The 21,489-nt window shown below is 52.0% G+C and overlaps 1 protein-coding gene across 3 annotated transcripts; it reads right to left on the bottom strand.

Annotated features, from left to right (window-relative positions):
- Positions 1-379: 379 nt before the first annotated feature.
- On the bottom strand, positions 380-20,904 carry Tead2 (TEA domain transcription factor 2). Of its 3 annotated transcripts, none has more exons than XM_052711968.1 (12): positions 20,330-20,882; positions 18,695-18,932; positions 17,998-18,062; positions 16,409-16,471; positions 14,533-14,646; positions 14,378-14,436; positions 11,349-11,413; positions 9,154-9,296; positions 4,608-4,781; positions 1,878-2,039; positions 1,081-1,233; positions 380-504 (listed from the first exon to the last, which is right to left on the bottom strand). In XM_052711968.1, exons 2-12 carry the CDS (start codon positions 18,924-18,926, stop codon positions 391-393), a joined length of 1,344 nt encoding a protein of 447 aa, XP_052567928.1. In that variant the 5' UTR covers positions 18,927-18,932; positions 20,330-20,882; the 3' UTR covers positions 380-390. The 3 variants fall into 3 exon arrangements, with proteins under 3 accessions (XP_052567928.1, XP_052567930.1, XP_052567929.1); XM_052711970.1 differs by having other exon boundaries at positions 20,251-20,353; XM_052711969.1 differs by having other exon boundaries at positions 393-504; positions 1,081-1,229; positions 20,330-20,904.
- Between the last annotated feature and the right edge of the window lie 585 nt (positions 20,905-21,489).

Here is a 21,489-nt window from a genome sequence, read left to right on the forward strand (position 1 = left end):
GTACAAGGCAATGAGTAATATCCCTCACACAGCCCAGCTCCCTTTTCCAGAGCAAAGAGGGGCCCTTGTAGAACAGAGGCCAGTGCTGTCCCTGTGGGTGTGCACTCCTGTCCCAATCCCTGATGCTGAGGAGTGACGTGTCCTGTCAAATGCTCCCTGTGAGGTCCCATATTGGAGCTCTAACCTCAAACAGCTCATTCAGCTCAACAACCAAGTTTTGGGGCTCCCCTCTAATAGGAGCCAGCCCCCATTGCTCGAGCTTCTGAGATCAGGCCTTTTTTTTTTTTTTTTTAACATCATGGCCCCCTTTCCAAGCGAGGGGTACAGGGAGAGCCAAAGAGTCCTTCCTGGGAAGGTGGTGTTCTGAGGAAGACCAGCAGCGGGGCCCCGTCAGTCCCTGACCAGGCGGTAGATGTGGTGCTGGGCTCCGCGTTCACTGGTGGAGACCTCGAAGACGTAGGCCGTGCACAGCAGCAGTTCCTGCGTGTCCCTGTTTGTCACCACCTGCCAGGAGGACAGGCTTATGCTGTGGCGGGGGTGGTGTGCGAGTGTGCGAGTGCGTGTGTGTGTGTGCGCGCGCGCGTGTGTGTGTGTGTGTGTGTGTGCGCGCGCGCGTGTGTGGTGGGACTCCCCTGCCCACCCCTAGTTAGCAAGGCCTTTGGCCTCTTCCCACCTTCCAAGAAAGGGACGCCTGCCATGCTATGCATCCCAAGTAGAAGGGATGCCCTGCAGGTCAGGTTCCTTGGGCAAAGGGGTCACCCCTAAGCTGAGAGTTGGCAGGGAGGGGTCTCCACTATGCCACAGGTAAAAGGATTAGAGATCATATTAGTACAACCCCCAAATCAAAGGAGCGCCCACTAGCTCTGGACCCCTCAAGTAAGCCAGATGCTTGGAAGCTGAGGTAGCTTCAGCTGCCCTAGTGAGGATGGGCTTTCCACATGGGACAGGTGAGTCCCATGTTGTAGTAGAGTGCCCCACCCCACCATGTCCTAGAGGCAGAGTGGGGGCTCAAGGCTGCTGTGGAGCCCCTAGAGGCTGAGGGTCTGCTTAAAGTCCGGCCTGCCCGCCCCAGTATATCACCTGGAGGATGGTGAAGTTCTCCAAGACACTGTTCATCATGTAGCGTTCAGGCAGCTGCCGCAGCTTGTGTAGGAAATTAACCAGGTACTCACACATGGGGGAACGCAGCAGGCGGTACACGAAGCGCCCATCCTCCAGCTGGGCCCGCTCTGTCTGGGAGTGGGAAACAGTGGCTGAGAGAAACAGCGGCCCACCCTAGGAACCAGCCAGAGTACGACAAGCACCCCACCTTTAATGCCCAGGGCCCCTGGGTGTCCAACTCGGGGCCTCTGAACCTGCAAACCGGGAACCTTCCATCTCCTCAGAGTCATGATCTGAAACCTCATGACTTTCAAACACCCTTGATAGTATCTCCAAGCAGAGCTTGAGTCCTCAAGTCCCCACAGTCCCTCAAGTATAACGCCTCGTCTCCTTATTCCACAGACTCCTACAATACTCTTAAGAACCTTTTTTATCTTGTAGATCCAGTCTCTACACCTTTCAACCCTTGAAATGAGCCCTAGCTGTTACTTTTAGTGGCTTATTCCTGTTTTGTTTGAGACAGGGTCTCATGTAGCCCAGGCTAGCCTGGAACTCCTTATGTAGCTGAGGATAGACTTGAAACTCCTGATGATTAGTCTACATGGTGCAGGGCAAACATTCTACTAACTAAACTACATCCTCAACCTTCTTTGGAGTTAATTCCCAGCACACGCACTGAACTGCCAGAGAGGTTGGGATGGCCCTACCGTACCCACACCCACACCCCTGTGACCGCTTACTCTTGATGCATGCTGTGCCCTAGCCCTGGGCCTCACCTCCACCTTCTCCACCACTTGCTTGCCAAAGGAGCAGACCTTGGAGGAGCAGGTAAGTGTCATGAGCTCCCGGCTCTCATACTGGCTGCTCACTCCATAGAAGCCACCGCTGCCTCCACTGGCCCCTGCCTCTTCACCACTTGGGCCCCAGTTCAGGTCCGCCTGATACACGAGATAGAGAAGCACAGGTGAGCTGGGGAAACCCTACAAATTCTGACCCGGAGGCTGGCTCCCTCAGCTACACCCACTTGCTCATCCCCCACCCTGGCTCAGCTTCCAAAGTCCCCAAATCAGCGTATGTGCTCTGTAGACGACCCACCCCATGTTCCAGGGTCCCAAGAAGAGTCCTGACCCTCATTCTCTAGGAACCTGGGATCCAGAGAACCCAACCTTTTTGCCTGAAGCCCCTAGCTCTAGAGTTCAGCTTAGGCATAACAGTGCAAGCTTATAATGCTAGCACTTGGAAGGTGGATGCAGGATTGTGAGTTTGAGACCAGCATGGTCAACACACAGAGAAAGACGGTGTCTCAAAATGGAAACACCACAGAACGTGGTTGAGGTCTGAAGACTAAGGAAATGGAGGGAGGATTTTAAAAAAAAAAAAGGGACTTTAGTTTCTGACAAGGGCCTCGTTACTAGCAGGCAAGTTATCCTAGCAACTGGTTCCATATCCTCTCCCACCTCCCTACCCCCCAGGGGTTGTGAAAGCAAGTGGCTTGCCTACCCACTACCAGCAGGGCCAGGCTCCTCCTGAGGACACTCTAACCTCTCCTCTCCGTCCAGCCTCAGGAATGCACCTGTGCCTACCATCCAAACGTCAGACAGGCAGGACAGGCCTCAAAGCCCGTGGCACCCTTGAGAAGCAGATACTGCCTGTTCTCTGTCCTGACTTTCGCTGACTCCACCACCACCCCAGCAACAGGGCATTCTGATGCAGGACAAATCCCTATGTCTGTGGTCATGGCAGCCCACAGCTGGAACCCTAGCACTTGGGAGGCTGAGGTAAGAGGACTATTGGTTGGAAATCAGTCTAGGCTATAATGTGAAGGAGAGTCTGTCTCAAAAAGGATGGCACATGCCTTTAATCCCAGCACTCAGAGGCAGAGGCAGGTGGATGTCTGGAGTTCAAGACCAGCCTGGTCTACAGCAGGAGTTCCAGAACAGCCAGGGAGAAAGGCCTCAGCAGCTGCCTTCCCACCTCATCAGGAGCCAGGTTTCTGACAGCGAGCTGGAGGAGCCTCTGAACCCTAATAATGGCCAGCCTGCAGCAGCCCCTCAGAGCCATCGAAGGCCTCCACCCAGAAAGCTTCGTGGTTTTGTTGTTTTTGTCTTTTTTCAGGATTTCTTTAGTTTTATGTGCATGAGTGTTCTGCTGCATGTATGTCTGAGCACCACATACGTGCAGCACCCTCAAGGCCAGAAGAGTTCCTCTGGAACTAGAGTTTCAGACACATGTGGGTGCTGAGAATTGAGCCTATGCCCTCTGGAAGAGCAGCCAGTGCTCCTAACCCCAGCCCTCTTTGTTTATTGTTTGTTGTTTGTTTGTTTGTTTGTTTGGTTTAGTTTGGTTTGAGCTAAGGTCTCCCTAAGTCATCTAGGCTGTCCTTGAACTCTGGATTCTCCTGCCTCAGACTCTTGATCATTGGAATGACAGGCATGTACCATGATACAAGGCTCAAAAAGCATTATAACCAGACACCCAGGGGAACCAAACTGACTGAAATCCACTGTGGATTTCCTTTCAGGACCAGACACCCTGAGCTCGTCAGTGTCAATCATGTGACTGGACAGCAAATCAGATGGGCCTCAGAAAGAGGTGCTCTTAGCCACAGCCCTCCATGTCCCCAAGATCTGCAGACACTTGGCTCCATAATAGAGCAGGCCTTAGGAAGCACTAACACTCGACCTACAGTCTCCCATATACTGTTTTGTTACAGAATATTATTTTAAGGTATGTTACATTTGTTTATGCTGTGGAGCATTTGTTTTAATGATGCAAAGATGCATTGCATTCTTTTATGTTGCATTTGTTTATCTCTGTGAAGCTGTATTACTGTGCCTGTCTAAAACACCTGATGGTCTAATAAAGAGCTGAACGGCCAATTGCAAGGCAGGAGAAAGGATAGGCGGGGCTGGCAGGCAGAGAGAATAAATAGGAAGAGAAATCTGGGAGGAGGGATCAAGGAACAAGAAAAGGAAGAGGAGGACATCAGGGGCCAGCCACCCATCCACACAGTCAGCCATGGAGTAAGAGTGAAAGTAAAATATACAGAAGTAAGAAAAGGAAAAAGGCCGGGCGGTGGTGGGCATGCCTTTAATCCCAGCACTCAGGAGGCAGAGCCAGGCGGATCTCTGTGAGTTCGAGGCCAGCCTGGACTACCAAGTGAGTTCCAGGAAAGGCGCAAAGCTACACAGAGAAACCCTGTCTCGAAAGACCAAAAAAAAAAAGAAAAGAAAAGAGCCCAGAGACAAAAGGTAGATGAGATAATTTAAGTTAAGGAAAGCTGGGCATTCCTAAGTAAGAATAAGTCTCCATGTGTGATTTATTTGGGAGCTGGGTGGCAAGCCCCTCAAAGAGCAAAGAATAGAGAGAGAAAACAAACAAACAACAACAACAAAACTACAGTGTTTGTTTTGCTTTGTTTTTGTTTTTGAAGTGTGGCCCAGGCAGACCCAAGACCCCCTTGTGCCTGGCTGACAATACCATGGCTTGGGAGCACTCCCACTCACCCAGAACTTGACCAGGAAGAAGGCGTGGGGTGGCCCTCGGTCATACAGCTCCCGGAGGCCACCCTTTTTCTCAGGGAACTTGTCATAGATCTGCCGTACGTCCACACTCTCCAGGGGCGGTGCTCCGGGACTGGGACACTGCTGACTGATGTGGACAAACAGGTGCCTCTGGAACTAGAGATGACAGGTAAGGAAGGGGACAAGGGCTAGACCCAGATCCTCACCCAACAGACCTACCGGCCAGCACATGGCCACACCTTGGGCCACATCCAGCCCTGTGGCCCCAGCAATCTGCCTATTCCTTCTCTGCCCCCACTGTCCCAATGAGCTCATATCCTCTTCTATTCTCTGGTCTAGCCTCCCCGACATTTTTCACCCCTCACACAGCTCTCGAGCTGACTCAGTCTCCAGAATCCAGTGCCTGCACTCCTCTCTGCAACATCGCCAGCTCCCACCAAATTTTGTCATTAATATCCTTGAAAATTCCATCTCTGTTCGTGTAATTTACAATGTTGCACCCAGCAAACTCGTACATAACCCTCAAAGACCAACTTACACATGTCCTTTCAGGGAAAACTTCACCAGCTCCCCAGGGAAGATCACCTCTCTCTCTATATATAAGAACTAGACATGTAGAGTATTAAAAATGTGTTACATTTATTTATGTTGTGGAATATTTGTTTAATGATGCAAAGATGTGTTGTATTCCTTTATGTTGCATTTGTTTAACTCTGTAAAGCTGTGTTACTTTGCCTGTCTAAAACACCTGATGGTCTAATACAGAGCTGAACGGCCAATAGTGAGGCAGGAGAAAGGAGAGGCGGGGCTGGAATAAATAGGAGGAGAGGGTCAAGGAACGGGAAAAGGAAGAGAGGACTCCAGGGGCCAGCCACCCAGCCACAGAGCCAGCCATGGAAGGAGATGTGAAGAAAGGTACACAGAGGCAAAAGCTAGACAGAACAAGTTAAGAAAAGTTGGCTAGAAACAAGCCAAGCTAAGGCCAGGCATTTATAAGAAAGAATAAGTCTCTGTGTATTTTACTTGGGAGCTGGGTGGAGGGTCCCCAAAGAGTAAAGAGTAAAAAAAGAAGCCAGCACCACCAGACAGGCTGGTTGTATGCTAGTACTAGTCTTGGTGCTGGGGCTAAAAGACCAGAGTCTGTTGGAAGAGGGAATGGGGGGTGGGTTGGAGGAGCAGGCTGTGGGGGCGGGAGGAGGAAGAGAGGGAGATCTGTGGTTGTAAAATGAATATAAATTTTTTTAAAAAAAAAAGGCCACTAAGTCCCCGAACTTTCAGAGTTCAGTCTACCACAGAGAAGAGAAGCTTAAATCAACTTACTTACAGATAACAGAAATGTCAGGAATAATTTATGCTATGAAAAATATCCTGGCGAGTATAGAAAAAGGCTCAAAAGTGATGGTCCGTGAACCAGGTATGGTGGTATAAGCCCGTAAGAGAGGTGGCTCACAACCACCTGTAAGTCCGGCTCCAGGGGACTGGATGCTCTCTTCTGGCCTCCTTGGGCACCTTGCATCACACACACACACACACACAAAATCTAATAAAAAGATGGTACATGATATTTTTAGCAGAAGGCTTGGGAAAGTCCCATGAGAAAATTAAGCCAGAGTCACTCACAGCCAGACCCAGAGAAGGCCCCTACCAGACTGAGGGGAAGGCAGGCAGAAAGGTGCCGAGGCAGGAGGGGGCCATGGTAAGCAGACAAAGACACAGCAGGGCAGGGTTCAGATAGCACAGGGGTTTGTGAGCAGTCGGAGGGCTTCAGCTCCTGCTCCAGTTGGGATGCGAAGGGGTGCCTTCAGTCTTGCTGTGGGCATTTCTCTTTTTGGTTTTTAGTTTTGTTTTGTGTGTATATGCTGGGATTTTTTTGGTTTTGTTTAGGGAAGTTTTTTGTTTTTATTTTTGCTGCTTATTTGTTATTTTGCACTAGGGTCTCACTCTGTAGCTCTGCTGGCCTAGAACTCAGTTTCACCAGCCTCTACCTCCCAAGTGCTGGGATTGATTAAAGGTGTGCACCACCACACCCGGTTCCTCTTCCTGGATTTTTGGGACAAGGTAACTTTCTGTAGCCAATGCTAGCTTTGAATTCACTATTATAGAGTAAATTGTTTTTTGTTTTTTGTGGGGTTTTTTTGAGACAGGGTCTCTCTATGTACCCCTGGCTGTCTTGGAACTTTCTATATATAGACCAGGCTGGCCTTAAACTCTCAGAAATCCTCCTGCCTCTGACTCTCAAGTGCTGGGATTAAAGGAGTGTGCCTCCATGCCTGCTTGTTTTGTTGAGACAGTGTCTTGTGTGTTCCTGCTTGGCCTCAAAACTCCCAGTGTAAAAGAGGATAACTATGAGTTTCTGACACACACACCCCCCCCTGCCTCCACCTCCAGGGTATTGAGACTGCACGCATGCACCACCACACCCAGTATATGCAACCCTGGGGATGTAACCCAAAGCTTCACACATGCTTATATTCTACCAACTGAGCTAAATCCCCAGCCTCAGACTGACTCCTGAACTAAAAGCAATACTCCTTCAGGCTCCAGGGTTCTGGGATCACAGACTTCCAGTGTAAGTCTCACCAACATCACCCTTTTTAGTAACCTTGACAACCTGATAGATGGCATTAGTGTGATTTCAGAGACACTGCATGCAGTGAACTACATACACTTCCCAGGCCTCTGCAGTTAGGTGTGAGCACATGACTAAGACCTGGCCAACAGAATGTGAACAGACCTGTGAGTAGCTTCATTCAAGCCCAGCCCATAAAACCTGGGCACACGTTGGGTAGTGGTAGCACATGCCTTTAATCCCAGCACTCGGGAGGCAGAGGCAGGCAGATCTCTGTGAGTTTGAGGCCAGCCTGGACTACAGAGTGAGTTCCAGGAAAGGCGCAAAGCTACACAGAGAAACCCTGTCTCAAAAAAACAAAACAAAACAAAACAAAAACAAACAAACAAAACCCACACAGATTGCAAGCCCAGCGCCACTTTGAGATCTTTGGCAGCAATTAACTCTGGAGCTCACACATGATTGAACCTGTACGATGAGTATTCAGAGACGGGTAATGCCTGGGGGGGGGGGCTCTCACCAACCTAAGACAGAGCACCTGTGTGGCCTGGGCAGGCATCTCCATGACAGGTAGGGTGACCTGCTGACGTCCCATGCAACCTAAGTCAGAAGCTCATTTTTTAGTAAAAGGGGGGCCTGTAGAACCCTGGCCCCCGTTTTTGGGTAGCTGTTGCCTTGCTTGCTGACCTTGACCTTGATATCCTCCCTATGCTAATTCCCTGCCGGGTTCCACCCTCCTGAATGCTTAAGGGAAGTTCCTTGCCTGTGTATCCTGCATATTGGACGTTAACAGCTTAGATGCAAGATTGTAAAACATTGGTAGCGAAATTCTGCCCTCTGGGGTTCTCCCATTGTGCCGTAAGCCTGTATTTAAGACCTCTTCCCTCCTCCAATAAATGGCATTCGGCATTTAAAAAAAAAAAAGCCAAGTTACAATGCAGTAACCAGACTTCATGGGAGAATCCATGACAGCCAGCCAGACCTCCTCCAAGAATAGAGAAAGCATTCAACATTATGTAAAACCCTGTAACAATGCAGGATTTTCTTTTTCTTTTGTTCTTTCTCTGTTGTAGAATATTATTTTAAGGTGTGTTACTTTTGTTTATATTGCATTTGTTTAACTCTGTGAAGCTGTGATACTGTGTCTGTCCAAAACACCTGATGGTCTAATAAAGAGCTGAATGGTCAATAAAAAAAAAATTAACAAAAAAAAACCCCTGGGCACAGGAAATCCTATACTCTCTCTTCCTCCATCTGCTGGCTGGATGCAGAGAACCCAAAAGGTTCTATAACTCTAGAAAACGGCAGAGCCACAAAATGGCAAGGGCCAGGTCCCAAACCACTGGGGCAACACATCTGTTCAGCCTACCTGCTGAGAATACCTATGAAACGCTGGGCACCCCAGTGCACGCATGTCATCCCAGCCCCCAGGAAGCTGAGGCAGAACGATCACGAAGTTCAAGGCTAGTCTGAGCTACAGAGTGAGACCCACCTTCACAGTAAACAATCAGAAAAAAGTAGAGCTATGGCTCTTTCCAGGTCCTTAGTGTTACTGCAAAGCCTGTCAAACGGCAGGGACTTGCTATTAGATGACTGAATGAATACTCTGTGTTCCAGTCCCAGAACACCACAGGAACAGGCTTGGCAACGTGTGCCTATAATTTCAATGCTGTTGAGGAGCAGACAGGTGTAGCCCAGGCTCACTGCTCAGCCAGCCTGGGCTACTGGGTAAGCGCAAGCGCAATGAGAGGCCATCTCAAAACACAAGGTAGACACACCTCAAGTTGGCCTCTGGTTTCTACATTTATAAATCAGAAAGAAATCCTGCACAGGGAACAGAGCGGGTCGTCTGAATGCACCCTGCGGGTGACGCTGCTGACGGTGGGGACAGCAGCTGTCTTCTCTGCCTCCCTTCCTTGCCCTACAGCAGCACCCAGCAACTGCCCAGGCTTCACTCACCGAGTCAACTGCATCCGGTGGTTCCACAAAAGCTGAGAACTCCACCAGCTGCAGGCGCGCGGTGCCCAGGGCCCGAGCCTGCCAGGCTGGGGGAGACGGAGCAGGCGGGGGCAGGGGTGAGAGGGCTGGGGGCGGCTCATACCCTAGATAGAGAAGAAAGAAGAACTACTCACAAGGATGGACTGTTTTCTCTTGGCCACTTCCACTCAGAGCTCTCAGGGCTAGGGATGGAGAGGCAGCTCCCCTGGCGGAGCGCCTGCCTTGCGTGCAGGGAGCCCCGGGCTCTTTCCCTAGCTCGGCCTTGGAATAGGAGCACACACCATCCTAGCACTTGGGAGGTGTCCTGTGACAGTGTGAGCATGAGTTCAGTCACACTCAGCTACAAAGCAAGTGCCCACCCTGGGATACACGAGACTGTCTCAAAAAAGAAAACTAGGGGGAGAAGGGCACTGGAGAGACAGCTCAACTGGTAAGAGCACTGGATGCTCTTCCCAAGACCTGGCCTCACAACAGTCTGTAACTCCAGTTCCAGGGCATCTAGAACTCGCTTCTGGCCTCTAGGAGCACCAGACACACACACACAGCACACCTAAATACATGCAGCAAATCACTCATACACATAAATCTTTAAAAAAAAAAAAAAAAAGCTAAATATTTCCTGCAGGTTCCCACACAGCTAAAGGTGGCCATACAGTCCTTGCCAATGTGTCAGAGGGAATCTACCAGAAAAGAATTCAAGAGGCAAACTTTGAGAAGAAAGCTCTTGGCCTGGACCAAGTCCAGCTTTCCAGGGGCATGGTAGAGTTGCAGCAGCCATGTTGGCACAATGAGGCAGAGGCCAAGTGAACTCTAGAGACCTCTGGCTGAGGTGACTGAGCTGGCAAGCCCTCTTCTAGACCTTGCATCACCTGGGATCATTGAAGCCTTCACTTGTCCTTGTATTAATCCGGATAGTCTGCTATGTTGTAGAATAATTGTTTAACTAGGCAAAGATGTGTTCCATTTGTTTATGCTGCCTTTGTGTTAATTAAATAAAATTAACCTGGGCTCAGAGCGGTGAGGTTGGCAGCTAGTTGACAGGAAGCAGCAGGGAGGAGCTGAGCATGGTTTTTTTAGTTGGGTTGGTGTGGCTTCCCAGGATGCCAGCTAAGAGAGAAAGTCAGCTGCTACACTAGCTCTCAAGCTCACAGGTTTTCACCCCAGCCTTTGAATCTCGACTTCTATCAGAACGATAGTTAGTCAAAACTACCCTTAGCAGCAGCAACACAGTCGTTGTCCGAGGGAACAGAATTCCCCTCAAGTTACAGCCTTAGTACTAGGCTGCTGGTAGATTAAAGTGCAGCCACCGTAAGGACGGTAAAGCAGTACTGTTACTTGTAGTCAGACGCATTAATTGGTGAGCATGGCGGCTTGCAAGAGCGGTAACTCAGAGGGCTGTGTGGGTGGGTCTGGGAGAAAGTTTGCCACTGGGAGTGGGCTCTGAGGTTTCAAAGTCCTACACCATTCCCAGCTTGTGCTCTCAACTTTAAGCTTATGGTTCAAGATGTGAGCCCACAGGCCGGGCGTAGTGGCATGTGCCTTTAATCGCAGCACTTGGGAGGCAGAGGCAGGCCTCTTGAGAGTTACAGGCCAGCCTGGTCAACAGGTCGAGTTCTAGGACAGCCAGGGATACACAGGGAAACCCTGTCTTGAAAATAAATAAATAAGAGATGCAAACCTTTGGCTTCCTGCTCCTGCCACCACGCCTCCCACTCTACCATCATGGATGGATCTAAGCCTCTGGAACCGTAAGCCCCACATAAAATCTTCTACAATTGCCTTGGCCATGGTGTTCGCATATCACAGCAATAGAAAAGTAACAAATAAAACCGAGGGACCCAGGAACTCTTCCACCCATCAATGTGGCTGTTCCGTGGCCACACTGGAACTCTGGGCTATGGGCATAGTCTTCATGGAAATGAAGCCGCCACAGAGAGAAACAGATGGAAGTAATCCCTGAGGCTGCCACTGAGCGGATGGATCCAGCGGTGCCTGAAGCCACCCTTGTGTCCTTTGTTTCTTTCCTCCTCCTCCTCCTCCTCCTCCTGTTTCGGCTAATTTGATTTAAGTTTTGATACTTGGCTGTGCCCAGTGGACAAAAAGGTGAAGGAATCGCTGCTGGGGTCAGGAACAGAAAGACAGAGGAGCAGACTCACCTGGTAGGTCAGTGGATGGGGGAGTCAGTGACACAGAGAACGGTGTCTGTGGGAACGGCTTCACGCTGCAGGACAAAAGGACTCCTATGAGTGCAGTGGAACGGTGCTGTCTGAACCCGCCACTATCGACCATGAAAGGCCAGGCTCCCCCACCAGAACACTCCATGCAGTAGGTGAAAAGACCTCTCCTCACGTTTTTCACATGAGACTGAGGTCAATGTCAACTGATCTGCCCAAAGCCACACAACTAGGGTGCCATAAAACATGGGCTCCAACCCCAGTCAGTCCCGACCACGAGGACCAAGATTTTTGTTGTTTTGGCAATACTAGAATTGAACCTAGTGCTTCAAGTATGCTAGGCATGGGTTCCACCAAGCAACATGCCCCTCAAATGGGGGTTCTAGGCAGAGGATCTATACCTAGAGGATCACTGTACCACATCCCCAGCCCCTCACTGGGGGATTCTAGGCAGGGGCTCTACCACTGAGCTACACCCCCAGCCTCTCACTGGGGGCCTGTACACAATGGCTCTACCATTGAGCCACACCCTGAGGTCTGGGTTTTGCTACAGGGTCTTGCTGTATAGCCCAGGCTGGCCTGGAACTCGAGATCCTCCTACCTCAACGTGTAGAGTGCTGGGAAGACAGGAATATACCACTACACCTGTTCTATGTGATGGAAATGTTCCACCTCTGTAACCGTCCCAAGGTAGTGGCCACTGGCCACATTGCCACTTAGCACTAGTCATGCCTGAGGAATGGAATTTCCATGTAAATTTAATTTTTTTGTTTTTGAAACGGGGCCTCATTATGTAGCCCTGGCTGTTCTAGAACACACAAAGACCCACCTCCCTCTGTCTCCCAAGAGCTGGGACTAAAGGCGTGTGTAACCATGCCCAGCTATACATTTAGTCGATTCTAACTCAACTGGCTGCTCACAAATAATCATTGTAGACTCACACTCCAGAGGCCTAAAGGTAGCTCAGGAGATGATGGTCAGGAGACTGAGAGGCCATAGGTCAGAAGAGGTCGAGGGTCAACAGACCAAGATGAGAAAGACAAACCCAGGGACCTTCCAATTGGAGTCCCAACCTCTTCTCAGCTCTCAACTTTGTATTTCAATGAATTTCCCACAATGCCTCGATCTCATGTCATCTGGTCACCATTCAAATGTCAGCTCCTCAGGAAGGCCCACCCGGCCTTCTAGCAGGTCTTAGTGGGTATGGTGGCATACAGGCAACATCACAGACATTAGGGGGCTGAGGCCGGAGGATCTAGTCTGGGATACAGAGCTGAGAGCCTGTCTCAAATAAAAACAAAAGCAGACCCTTGAGGCTAGAGATGGGCCCGATGGTAGACACTTGACTAGCATGCACAGGCCCTAGCATGAACTCAATTCCTCATATATATATACATATATTTTTTTTTTCTTTATACATACACAGGTCCAGGAATGCACCATTTCCTACTTTGTTCCTTAATAAGAGCACACCCAAGCCGGGCAGTGGTGGCACATGTCTTTAATCCCAGCACTCAGGAGGAGAGCCAGGAGGATCTCTGAGTTTGAGGCCAGCCTGGTCTACAGAGCGAGCTCCAGGACAGGCACCAAAACAACACAGACAAACCCTGTCTCCAAAAAAAAAGAAAAAGAAAGAAAGAAAGAAAAAGAAGAACAAAGAGCACACCCAGACACTTAGTAGGTGTTCAGTAAATATCTGGTGTCCCAGCTGCTTGATACAGGCCCCCTCATTGCAGAGGCTCACCTCAGTTTCCTGCCTGTGAATCTTACACATGTTGTTTATCTGCCTAGAATATTCCCACCCCCACCCTTCATCTGGCTAAACCCTACTAACCTCAGAGAAAACCCCAGAACTTTCTCCCTCACCATTAAACCCATGGTGGTTCCTCACAACACTGCACACACTTCCATTTTGAATTTCTGAAAGCATGGCTTAATCAGCGCGGGTCTCCCCATTTGACTGTGGGCTCTCCAGCACCCAGACATCCCTCCTCTGCAGCACACCTGCAGTCCCCTCGGCCCCTGGGGACTCTTTCTCATTTCTCTCTGATAACACACACTCCCATGCTGCCCTCACGCAGCCAGGCTGAGCTGGTGCTAGGGCCCCTTTGCCTACAACACATCTGCTTACCCTCAGTGCCCAGGGGTCTCCAGGCTGAGGTCACTCTAGGTACCCCTGATACTCATGTTCTCCCTCCCAAGTATGAAAGAATAAAGTAACCCCTTCCCCACCCCCAAGCCCCAGAGCCACCTCAGGGATCTGGAAACCAGCCTTCACAGGCAATTCTAAGGGTACTCACAGTCCCTCCCAAGAGTCTCTTGGCCTATAACTGCCCCCCCCCCCCCCCATGATCCTCTGAGACCTACTCATCCTTCCCAGAAGCCTCTAGGTTTATTACTATCTTCCCACAAGCCTCTTGGGAACCCTTCATCTGTCCTTGAGCCTTGGGCCATAAATATCCCTTCTTATAATATTAAGGAGCCCCCATCTCCCCAAGAAGCCTTAAGACTTCCTCCCCATAAGCCTCTGGGCCCTTCTTGTCCCTTCCGAGACCATCTGTATCCGTAACTGCCTTCCCACAAGACTTTATGGCTTCCTTTGTTTCTTTCTGGAGCCCCTGGGTCTACAACTGCCTTCCCATTATCCTCAGGGTCTCCTAGATCCCTCCAAGGTGATCTTTTGGGACCCATCCATCCCTCCCAGGAGAACCTCACCAAACAACTGCCTTCCCATGATGCACTGGAATCCACATGTTCCTCCAGTAGCCTCTGGGCCTTACATCTGGCTTCCCATGAGCCTCTGGGGCTGATGTTCTCACTTCAGAGCCATTTTTTCCATGGACATGTACCCCTTATCAGAGATGAGGTAACGAGGCCCGAAGCACAGAAGGGGTCACCCCCACAAGACCCCAGCCAGCAAAGTGCAGGGCCAGACTTCAACGCCATATGGTATGGCTTCAGAATCTATGTCCAAAACGGATGTGGGTGGGAGGGGAGGGGGAAGTACTCACTCTGGAACATTCCATGGCGGCCCAGAGCCCCCTGACCAGAACTGGAAAAGCTCAGTGGCCTAGAGAGAAGACACAGATGCGGGTCAGGCAACCCTGTCGGCCAGCACAGCACCATCCTTCCATCCCGGATCTCCACAGTCCCCAGCCCAGACCACCTGAGGGCCAGAAGGACCCAGCTTGGCCTGCAGCGAAGGCGCAGGGACCAGCTGTGCCGACGACGACGACATGGTCACCATGGTCTGGAATGCCTTGTCCTTGGAGACCTGGTCCTGGGGAAAGGTGGAGGTCCAGGTGAGTGGGGAGTTCCAGTCAAGATAGCCAGTGTGGGATAATGTCAGGGCTGGGGTCGGAGATGGAGGCATGGGGAGCTGTGACACAGGCTCAGAGGTAGCTCCCCACCTGCACCTCTGACCCCTCCTGGCCCCCCGTGTGCGAGGTATAGCGGTAGGAAGATGGGCAAGGGGACTTACTACATTCAGAGTCTGACCCAGGGTGCGGGGAGGAGCCAAGGGAAGAAAGAAAACCCAACTTAGGAACTGCTGTACTTCATCTCCCTTAGGACCGGAACAGCACCCCAGTCAGCATGGAGCAGAGAAGGGGGTCAGCGCACAGAGCAGCACGCACCTTACCTCAGAGGAAGAAAGGGTCACAAGCCCAGGATAAGATACTAACGGGTTTTCTAAGTCAGATGCCCAGGCTACAGGAAATGAGACTTTCAAGACCCCCGGGAACAGGAAGGGGTGTTTCGTATTCCAGAGAGAACACAGAGGGGACCGGGAAAGTACGGGAAGACCAGAACCTACAGAAAAGGCAGGGACCATCCCCAGGTAAAAGAACAGGAAGGAAGCCGGCAGTGGTGGTTTACGCCTTAAATCCCAGCACTCAGGAGGCGGGGGCAGGCGGATCCCTGAGTTCGAGGCCAGCCTGGGCTACAGAGCGAGATCCAGGACAGTCAGGGCTACACAGAGAAACCCTGTCTCGAAAAACCAAAACAAAACAGGAAACAGTCGAGGCTAATAGAAATCACACACAGAGGTACAGTGACGGGGATTCCGGCTGGGAGACACGGGGAACTCTCAGTGGAGAGTAGAAAACAGCACAGTCTCTCCCAGGAAAGAAAGCGTAGCAGCAGCCCAGGGAGGCAAGGATGGAGCGGAGAAACGACAGGGACAGGGGGAGAGCCAACCCATCAGCTGCATGAGCCACGCAAACCTCTGCTGGATGAGCAGACCTGCGCCTCAGGGTCTCTGGTCCCCAAGGATCTCTCTCGTTCTCTGTCTTCCCATTTCCTCCCGGGGTGAGTGTGCATGTGCCTGTCTGTCTGTTTCTCTGTCTCTCTGTCTCTGGGTCTCTGTCTACTTCCACACCCATATAACTGTGTCTTTGTAGCTGTGAGGTCGCTACACGAGTGTGTGGGTCCACGAGGATCTGTGGAATGAAGACACAGAGGCATCTTAAGAATGAATCTAGCCTATCATGGCTGCAGGGGGGTCCAGCCTCGAAGGACTGAAGCACTCTTCCCTTCACTTAGGGCATATTTATTTACTCCATTTTACAGTTTAAATAGTTAATCTCCGTACCTTCAAAACAAACCAAAAAGAGCTCCCAGAGACCAAATGCCAGGTACAAATTACTTAATTTCTCAGGTACCATGGTTTTCCGGGTTTCCTGGACCAAGTTTTACATAGGCCTTTGATCCTTGAGGGACTCTCTGATCCTTGACTCTCAAATAAGATTCACATATCTTAGGTGATAAAATAAACAAAAGATAAGAAAAACAAAAGGTGTGATTAAACAAAGGAAGGATTAGGGCTAGATGCTGCTCTCTGGAGCCAAGCCGGGAGCTCAACAAAAATGCCACTCCATGTCTTTCTGAGTCTGTATGTGTGTGTCCATCTCTCTGGGTCTCCATCCTCTTCTCTATCCGAGTCTCTGTCTCTCTCTTACTATCTCTGAATCTGTATCTCCCTTCCTCCTTCTCTCTCTCATCCCCCCCACGCCCCCCCTCCCCACCCCTGCCTTCATCCTTACCTTTAGCTTGGACTGGATTTCTCTCGATTTCCTTCGAGCCAAAACCTGGATGTGACTGGAGACCTGGAGGGATAGAAGTGGATCTGAGCGGTCCCTCCTTAGCTGAGGCGTTGTTCCTGCACAGGTGACAAAGCCTGGGACCGAAGGCTGTCTGCAGGAGTGGAAAGGCAGCTCCAAGGCTGATCCTCCAGGCCCCTCCTGTCCTTCCTTCTTGGGTTTTCAGCCTCTCTCTGAGCCCCTCTTTGTAATAACGTCCTACAGAAATACCAGCTCTGACGAGACGGTTCAGCAGGGAAAGGCACTTGGCACCAACCCTAATGTTCAAAGTTCCATCCCTGAGACCTACACAGTGGAACAAGAGAACCAACTCCTGAATGTTGTCTGATTTCTGCATGCATACCATGGCACATGGACAGACACACACACACACACACACACACACACACACACACACACACGTAATAAAAAAAAGTACGTAGAATTTTTTTGTATTACATTTTATGTATGTGGGTTCGGGCGCATCATGGCGCAACTGCAGAGGTCAGAGGGCAAGTCGGGGGAGTTGGTTCTCCGACCATGTGGCTCCCAGGGACTGACTCAGGTCAGGCTTAGCAGTAAGCCCCTCTAGCCACTGGGCCAATTCACAGGCACTTAACACAATCATTTTACAAGAAGTATCTGGCATTCCTACAACACAGGGAAAATACAGGAAACAGAGGCCAGGTTCAGTCCATACAGCTTGCCCTTCCTTCATGCCCGTCATGCATGAGGATGCCAGTTCAATCCACATAAATTTATAACGGCAGCACTAGGGAGCGCAGACAGGTGCAGGCCGACACTAGCTGCCTACTCAGTCTCGTCAAATCACCCAGCTCCAGGCCAGTGAGAGACCCAGTCTCAAAGCAGTGGGCAGTACTGATGAAACCTGAGGTCATCCACTGACCTCCACATGTTCATGCACACACAGGCATGGATACCCCCACACACATACAAGCTTCATGCACACACATGGATGGGTACCCCACACACACATACAAGCTCCATGCATACACATGCATGGATACCCCCCCACACACATACAAGCTTTATGCACAGGTACCCCACACACACATACAAGCTTCATGCATACACATGCACGGATACCCACACACACATACAAGCTTTATGCACACACATGGATGGGTACCCCCCCACACATACAAGCTTCATGCATACACATGCATGGATACCCCCCCACACACATACAAGCTTTATGCACACACATGGATACCCCCCCACACACATACAAGCTTCATGCACACACATGCATGGATACCCCCACACACACATACAAGCTTCATGCACACACATGCATGGATACCCCCACACACACATACAAGCTTCATGCACACACATTCATGGATACCCCCCCACACATATACAGGCTTTATGTCCACACATGGATGGACACCCCACACACACATACAAGCTTTCCGTTTCTTTTTTAATCACATGAACCACATCTGCCTTGAACCTGAACCAGCACGTGAAGACGGCCCTCAGGAAGTGCCCGACCCCAAACCAAAGCCCCAAAGTGTCAGTCTTGAGACCTGCTTGCGGGTTCTTGTCTTCCCTGTCCTCAGCTTGATGTAACGGGCAATGAGTTCATTCCGGCCTAGAGTCAAAATGGAAAAGAGCAAGACTGTCAGCAGAACTTCCTGCCAGAAGACAGGGATGAGGGATGAAGTCAGCAAGCTAACAATCCTCACTCAACTACAGCCAAGACAGGCCGAGGGACTCCTCAGCCACAGGGTCACCAGCTCAGTCACATAGTAGCTATGTGGCCACTGACAAATCACTTAATTTTCCTGTGCCTCAGTTTCCCTCATCTGTGCAGGAAAAAAAATGCTAGAGTCTTTCTAAGTCATGGGACGGATGCAAGCCTTTTTTGTTTTTTCATTCATTTTTTTTTTCTTTCCTTTCTCTCTTTCTTTGAGACAGATCTCTATCCTCATTGCCCTGGCTGTCCTGGAACTCACTCTGTAGACCAGGCTGGCCTCAAATTCAGAGATCCACCTGCCTCTGCCTCCTGAGTGCTGGGATTAAAGGCGTGTGCTACCACACCCAGCCTCATAGTTTATTTTGAGACAGGGTCTTATCTAGATGAGGCTAGCTTAGAAGTCAGTATGTAGCTGAGGATGACCTCAGCTCTTTAGGTGTGTGCCACCAGAGCTGGCTAGACTCTAAACACGTTAGTTAGTGTGACTTTTCTCATTGGGGTCAGGGTGGCCACCACAGAGAACTCACCATACATCTTGCCCTCATCCGATAGGATGATCTTTCGGCGGCCACAGGGAGGGTAGATGGCCAGGGCCTCCTGAAAACTCTGCTCGATGTCAGGGCTCCACACACCCTCTGCATCAGGGCCCCCGTCGCCTCCAACACCCTCACTGCCTCCAGTCCCCTCCTCGCTGCCTTCCTCACTGCCCGTCCAGCCCCCGCCATCGTCCAGGGGGGCCCCAGTCCGGGGTTCCCCCATTTGGGCCTGCAGAGACAAAGATCAGCAGCTATATATGATGTTGCAAGAACAAGGCAGGAGCCCTGACTGAGGGAGGAAGCTAGGCCTGGACCTCCAGGCTGAAGCCTGGACCCCTGGTCTGACGGGGGAGAGTAACCCAAGCCTGGGATCTGGGAGGCCGTTCTTCCCAAGCTTGCTTTGGGTTGAAGTCACCTGACCACCTCAGGGTGGTGCCTGAGGCCATGTGGACTAAAGCTGCGTTTGGATCACCGATTTCAGGGAAGAGCAGAGTCTGGTATGTTGCCAGGAGTGAGAACCTCCAGTCCCACTAAGAAGGAACAGGTGTTAAGAAAGGAGCAGCAGCTGCAGGAAAAGGCGAGGGAAGATCCAGGGAAAGCGGGAAGAGAGATCCAGAGAGAGTGGGGCAGAGACCCAGACAGGCACGGAGAAAGGGGGCATCGTCATGGCTTTCTGGCTGAGACCAAAAGGCAACCACAGAACCAGGCGGGGCTGGGGCTAAAGCGCCCATCAAGCCTCAGGCACTGGGACTCAGTCGTCCAGCCATCTGGAGGCCAGAACAAAGAGCCCTGGCATCCCCTCCCCCAGTCCCCCACAACCCCTGCTGTGGGCGGGGCCTGCGTGCAAGCAGCCTCCAGGGCCCCGCCCCCGCCCCCTGGGCTCGGCTCCAACCCAAGTTCCCGTCGACTTTCCGGAGGCCAGAAACAGGGAAAACTTTTCCCATACTGTCCGATACCGCCTCCCTGGAGGTTCCGTGTCTTCCAGAACTTCCCCAGGCTCCCAAAGTTCTGAGTCCCATCCCCTCCTCCGGACTCTCGACCTAGCGGAGGTTAAGCGAACAAAGACCCCAGGCCCAGCCCAGTGTGGCGGCGACGTTCAGGACCCCCGTAGGCTGGAATCCCAACCCTGCCCACTTCCATGTGGCCAGACAAAGAGACAGACGAGCGGGGCAAGACAGACATCCTTAATGCTCTGCCCTGGTCCCCAAGCCTCAGAAGAGCCATGGACGAAGGTCCACGGGGCCTCGCGGCTCTCCCCGGGCCACCCCCGCGCCTTCTCGGCTCCGTGAGAAGGGCGGACACTTGCAGGAGGGGTGGCCCGGGAGGGGTGCGCCTCGCACCGCAGGAGAGCTGCGGCCCCGCGCACCCGCGTCCTGGGCCCGCAGCCCCTGGCCACCCCGCGCGCTCCCCCTGCCGCAGACCATCCCCAGGCCCCTGACTCTCAGAAAGTTCCAGCTCCACACTAGGGCTGCGTCCCAGCGCAAACTCGGGCCCCAAGGCAGAAGGAGGGCGGCGGGCAATTCCCACGCGGTCCCAGGAACACGCACCTCACCTCATCGCGCGGAACTTCCCACCCCAACTCACACACCCCAAGCAGGACCCCGATTCCCGCCGGCGCCTTCCTACCTCCCGGCCTGGGCAGGGGAGCCGCGGGCGGGCGGGGCAAGACCGGGAGAAAGTTGCCGGGAGCTTTGTTTGGGAAAAGTGGGAGGGACCGCAGAGGGGGGGCGGGCCCGGCAGCAGGCTCGGGATCCCACCGTGACACTGGGGCAAGGTGTTTGCTTTGGGAGAGATGAGTCCATGGAAGGACTGGGTGCGGATGCTGGGGTCCCTAGAAGAGGTTGTTATGGGGGCCTGGATTCCTGGCTGTGAGGCAGGAAGCTGGGGCCTGGAGCCCGAGGTCTGCGAGAGGAATGTTGGGATCCGGACCCTGGGTCTGAGAGAGGAGGCTGGGGCCTGGACTCCTGGATCTGAGGGAGGAAAACTGGGGCCTGGACTCCTGGATCTGAGGGAGGAAGGCTGGGGCCTGGACTCCTGGATCTGAGGGAGGAAGGCTGGGGCCTGGACTCCTGGGTCTGAGAGAGGAGGCTGGGGCCTGGACTCCTGGATCTGAGGGAGGAGGCTGGGGCCTGGACTCCTGGATCTGAGGGAGGAGGGCTGGACCTGGACTCCTGGATCTGAGGGAGGAGGGCTGGGGCCTGGACTCCTGGGTCTGAGGGAGGAGGGCTGGGCCTGGACTCCTGGATCTGAGGGAGGAGGGCTGGGGCCTGGACTCCTGGATCTGAGAGAGGAGGCTGGGGCCTGGACTCCTGGATCTGAGGGAGGAAAACTGGGGCCTGGACTCCTGGATCTGAGGGAGGAAGGCTGGGGCCTGGACTCCTGGATCTGAGAGAGGAGGCTGGGGCCTGGACTCCTGGATCTGAGGGAGGAGGGCTGGGCCTGGACTCCTGGGTCTGAGGGAGGAGGTACTGGGAGTTGAGGGAAGGGAATGGACTCCTAGTTCTGATGGAGGAGGGGACGTGACCTGGGTCACCCTGTAATGCGTGTGTTTACTGAGGATGTGGAGTTGACAGGGAAACAAAGTAATCTTTACCAGTTGTATATGAGTTTTTATTCTTATTCTATGCTTTTAGATGTTTTAATTTTATTTTATCTGTATGAGTTTTTCTGCACGTATGCCAGAAGCCAGAAGAGGGCACTGGATCCCCTGGAACTGGAGCTACAGATGGCCCACTGTGTGGGTGTTGTGAATCAAATCCGGGTCCTCCAAAAGAGCAGTGCTCTAA

The sequence above is a fragment of the Peromyscus californicus genome, unplaced genomic scaffold (assembly GCF_007827085.1).
Source record: "Peromyscus californicus insignis strain IS unplaced genomic scaffold, ASM782708v3 Scaffold_4__1_contigs__length_199733344, whole genome shotgun sequence".
Lineage (NCBI taxonomy): Eukaryota > Metazoa > Chordata > Mammalia > Rodentia > Cricetidae > Peromyscus > Peromyscus californicus.